The sequence below is a fragment of the Populus trichocarpa genome, chromosome 12 (genome assembly GCF_000002775.5).
Source record: "Populus trichocarpa isolate Nisqually-1 chromosome 12, P.trichocarpa_v4.1, whole genome shotgun sequence".
NCBI classification, from domain to species: Eukaryota; Viridiplantae; Streptophyta; class Magnoliopsida; order Malpighiales; family Salicaceae; genus Populus; species Populus trichocarpa.
This window is the reverse complement of record NC_037296.2, coordinates 9,362,290-9,367,027: the sequence shown is the minus strand read 5'-3', so window position 1 is coordinate 9,367,027 and position 4,738 is coordinate 9,362,290. Positions and strand designations below refer to the sequence as shown.

General features: G+C 33.3%; 1 protein-coding gene across 1 annotated transcript; it reads right to left on the bottom strand.

Moving 5' to 3' along the window:
- Window positions 1-1,452: 1,452 nt before the first annotated feature.
- Window positions 1,453-3,780, bottom strand: LOC7484754 (homeobox-leucine zipper protein HAT5). Its single transcript, XM_002317956.4, has 3 exons — window positions 3,178-3,780; window positions 2,235-2,629; window positions 1,453-2,131 (listed from the first exon to the last, which is right to left on the bottom strand). The coding sequence occupies exons 1-3, from the start codon at window positions 3,311-3,313 to the stop codon at window positions 1,709-1,711; spliced, it is 954 nt and encodes a 317-aa protein (XP_002317992.3). The 5' UTR covers window positions 3,314-3,780; the 3' UTR covers window positions 1,453-1,708.
- Window positions 3,781-4,738: the final 958 nt, after the last annotated feature.

Sequence of the window (4,738 nt, the reverse complement as noted above, 5' to 3'; positions counted from 1 at the left end):
CCTTCATCCTTGGTTTATACAGTAAAAGTCATTGATAAGCGCCATTAATTTTCTCCATTACTCCTTACTTTAAGCATACACGATTGAAAATATTCATCTCCATTATCTCATGTATTTTAGTCAAATAAATTTACAAGCGTAGATCATGTCTTTCTTATAATATGTAAATTTTTTTAGACCCAAATTTATTTTAATATGGAAACACTTATTAAATCCAGCCTAATATTTAATATTTTTTTATTTTTTAACTTAAATTATTTCGTTGACAACTAATTTATTGCGTAACAAATTGATTGCACTTTTGTTTTGTAGCTATGGATGATCAAGGTACCCCTTTAACTGTATATCATAACGTGTTTGCACTATTTCCTCCATTAAGATGTTTGTGAACAAATTGTTCATCGATTTCTGTATCTTCGACTAAAGTTGACATCAAAGTTCTTCAAAGATAAGCGTGAATTACTATCAAGCATATTCTAATAACACATAGATAGATTGTCCACACAGTTGTTGTGAAAGTGGACGACCCTCAATATATATTGATGAGTGATGTTCATTTCTTGTGATGAAAGAGTCGTTGAATATGCTGCTTATTGATGTGATAGGAATTTCTCCATGATACAGAGTCCTCCACGCAACTACTACTCTACCAAAGCTTTTCTATTTCTGCTTCTCAGATAAAGATGCTCAGATTTCTCCAAATTTACCAATTTTTACTAGACAGCTTGCCTTTTTTCCTCGTTCCAATCATGGGCCAATCTGAAATGTCATTTCTTTTCTGACCAGAGACAGGACACTTCATGAGATAAGGGCAACAAGTAGCTAGAAGAAGCTAGTTTGACTAGCTTCATCCACACTCACAACCGCTGTAAGATGTTCAGTTCGATGGGCAAAAATTTAAGATTGGCCTGACTGATCGACTGCATAGACTCGTAAGATAAACAAGTTGAAAAAAAGCTTGTTGCAGCAGCTCAAGCATGTATCTTCTAGTAATTATTAAGATTTAATTTGTTTTTCCAAGTCCTTTTGTGTATGTCTTCTACCAAAATTAGAAAATGGGATGGGTGCAAGATTTTCACCCCAATGAGAACCAAGATCATTGCTGGCTTTTCAATAAAGCAAATTCTGTTGCTTAGCATACAATCTTTGTAACAGGGAATCAGAACACAACTCAATAAAAACGGGCTTGGGAACGGACAAACTGAGAAAGGGAGACAAGCCATATTCGTTATTCCCTTACCTCTCTCTCGTCTTATTATCTAACTTTATATAAAAATAAAAAACAAAAAAACCCACCAACCTCCCGGATGTTTTTTCACAGAGTATTCTGAGAAAAAAAACCTTTAATACATGTGAACGTAACCCCAACAAATTTGATAATGTTAAAGATAGTCGAAGAGTTGCTTAATCAATGAGCTAAACGTAGCAATCAAGGAGCAGTATCCTCAAGACTATTTCGAATACAAGAAATGCATTACCTTCCCAAACAAACTGCAAGGGAAATTCATTTACAATCGGTTCGGAAAAGCTCCATCTAACTCAAACAAAGAGTACCCCAGCAAAAACAAGATTACAGGAGGGGAAAGACCATCATTTCCAACTACAACCAGAACCCAACACCACATTTGGATTGGGATTATTGCTTAATGATTAACAAGCTGTAAACAAGAAGAAAGACACAGAAACCATGTTATATACCAAGTGCAACTTAGTATGACCAGCACCAAAAGGCATGATCTTCAAAACTTGCTGGCGGGTCAGAGTAATCACCATCTTCAAGCTTTGGAAAGACGTACGGAGGCAAAAGACTCTTGCTCAAGTTATCTTCTTCATCTTGTGATAAATCCGATTGGTCGGGCTCGAAGACATGTGAAGAATCACCTGCCTCTAAGAGTGAGGAATGTACCCCATCCGCAAAATGTGGGCTGTCTGAATCAAACATATCACTTTTGGCTGAGCTAATATCTTCCTGCTGGCAGGCCACGGTTGAAGTTTTCGACACTTCACCCTCTGAAGCTGAATCGGCTATTGCCTTTTTGGGTGGCTCTTGAGATAATGCATCTTTATCAGACAATTCTGAGCTTCCTTTCTCTTTCTCTTTAAGGAGCAACTCGTTGGTGAGAAGATTAACCTGAAAACAATTATACCATAGTACAATCTTAGTTTCACATCAATGCTAAACGAGTATAGCAGCAAGGTTGTTGAATTCTCTTACAAAAGGACAGTGTTTTTACCTCAGCTTTTAGTTTCTCCTTCTCCTTGAAGAGGTTGTCGTAGTCAGCCTTAAGGCCATTGTAGCTAGATTGCAGAACCTCATAATCTTTTTCAAGCTGTTTCGTCTTCCATCTTGCCCGGCGGTTTTGAAACCATATGGCAACCTGCCGAGGCTGCAAGCCAAGATCCTTCGCCAGCTGGATTTTCCTTTCGGGTTCAAGCTTGTTCTCAACCTCAAAACTTCTTTCAAGAAACTGAACTTGATCAACAGTAAGTCTCCTCTTCTTTTCAGGTTGATGAAAATATTCATCCAAATCATCGTCGCCGTTGTCTTCGTGTTCATATGGGCGGAAAAACGGTCTAGTTGATCCATTTGCTTGGTGAACATCTGCAAAACTCATCATGGATCTTGAACCTATATTATTGATACACCACAAGTCAAAGGCCATGTTTGAATCAATCACAAGAGCTACATGCAGAAATCAGCAATCATTTTGGTTCAATTGATTTCCATCTTGAATTCTTAAAATTTTTTTTTATCAAGAATTCAAGAAAAAGCGGAAAAAAAAACACTATAGCCGAATAAGAAGGCATCCATTGAGCAAACGTTTAATAAAAGATAGAATATTTACTGCAATCATATATAAAAATCTTATAGGAGACAAATTAGAGAAATCTAATTTGATATTTTGAGCATCAACGAGTTAAAATAATAATCATAAAAAAAAAATCCTCCCTATATTCATCAAAAGATAAAAAAAAAAACAAATAACCAAATTAAAAAGTAAAGAGAGGATGATATAGAGGTAATTGAGGTTCAAAAGACCTGAGTTTTTTATTTATCCATGAAATCATAAGTTTGAAACACCAGGAATTAACAAAATTAAAAAGAAAAAGAAAAGAAACAAGGAACAGTTTTTTTTAATACAGGAAGTAAAGCAAATAGATAATTAGAAAGAATACCAAGAAAAGAAGGAGAAGAGCCAGAAAGGAAAAAAGCTTCAAGAGGTTGAGAAGCAGCACAAGGGCCTCTTTGGCTTTGAACTAAAACAGACAAATTGGGATTAGAACCACCACCACCACCACCACAAGCCGCCATGATTTTTCTAAAAACTTTCCTGCTGATACAGGTTTAATCAAGCTGCCATCGCAGCTATATTATATAAAGTATCTGGTCAAACACTGAAAGAACCAGATTCCAGGACTGAATGATCTCTATTTAACGTTTTTATCTTAATTAATCAGTCTTAAGATTTGTGGCGAAAGAAACTGGTGATGATGATTTCTGTGATGTGGGAAGTGTGGGAGCACCGGGAGCAGCTCACACCCATCACTCAGAAGAAGGAAAGTTTGGTTTCAGAGGGAGAAAGAAAGAGGAGAGGTTTGAATTGTTTTTCCAGTAGGAGAGGTGCTGACGGAGAGGGAAGCAGGAGAAGGGACACAATCAGATGTCTCACTGTTTTTTTCTTTTCTATTCTTTTTGTGAAGATAGAAGAGGGCTGCGAGACAGTGGAGACGGAGTAGAGAAATGGAATCTGAAAGAGAGACTCTTCTTTCTCTGCGGGGTTTGATGGGATTATAATAGCCCAGAGACAGACATTGTGCGCTTTTGTACTGACATGTTTACCCCTCCCATCACTAAATCTTGTTAGCCTTGCACATTTGTTTCCTGGAAATAATTTTATTTTGAAAGGTAATTTATATGAAAAAATTAATTAAAAAATATTTTTTAATGTCTATTTATAAATTAAAAAATAAATTATTAATATTTTATTTATTTATTAAAATAATAGACACCAAAACTGACAAATAAAAAAATTAAAAGAGAATGATATTAAAAAAATCAATTTTATAATTTCAAATAAAAAAATAAGAATTAAATAAATAGAGATCAAATCTGATAAATAAAAAAAATTGAAAGATGATGACATTGAAAAAATAACTCAATTTCATAAATTATTTTAAATAAAATAAATAACAATAAAAAAATTAGAAACCAAACATGATAAATAAAAAATTAATTTTAAAAAATAAAAAATAATAACAATAAAAAAAATAAAAACCAAAGTTGGTGTGAAAATCAAATACTAAAGAATGAAATTACAAACAAAAAATATTTTTAAAAAAATATATAACAATTAAAAGATTAAGGAACAAATTTAATATAATTAATAAATAATAATATATTTTTAAATATTTTATAATTATAATAAATTATTTTATGTCTAAAATAAAAGAAAATTGAAAAATTAAGCTAAATTATTTTTAAAATAAAAAACATATTTTATTAATTAAAAATTTTAATGACAACGAGGGACATGGAAGAGAATTGTGATAGTAGATGACAACGAGGCAGAAGAAGGCAAAGGTAAAACCAAAGGTACAAATAAAAGTCCCTTTCTAATTAGCGGTGGCAAGCTTGACATTTTATACTTCGAATAAAACCAAAAATTACATATTAGCAATTAATACAATAAAACATTTGGGAAACTTGAAGGTGTTCACTATATGGCACCTCTCATTC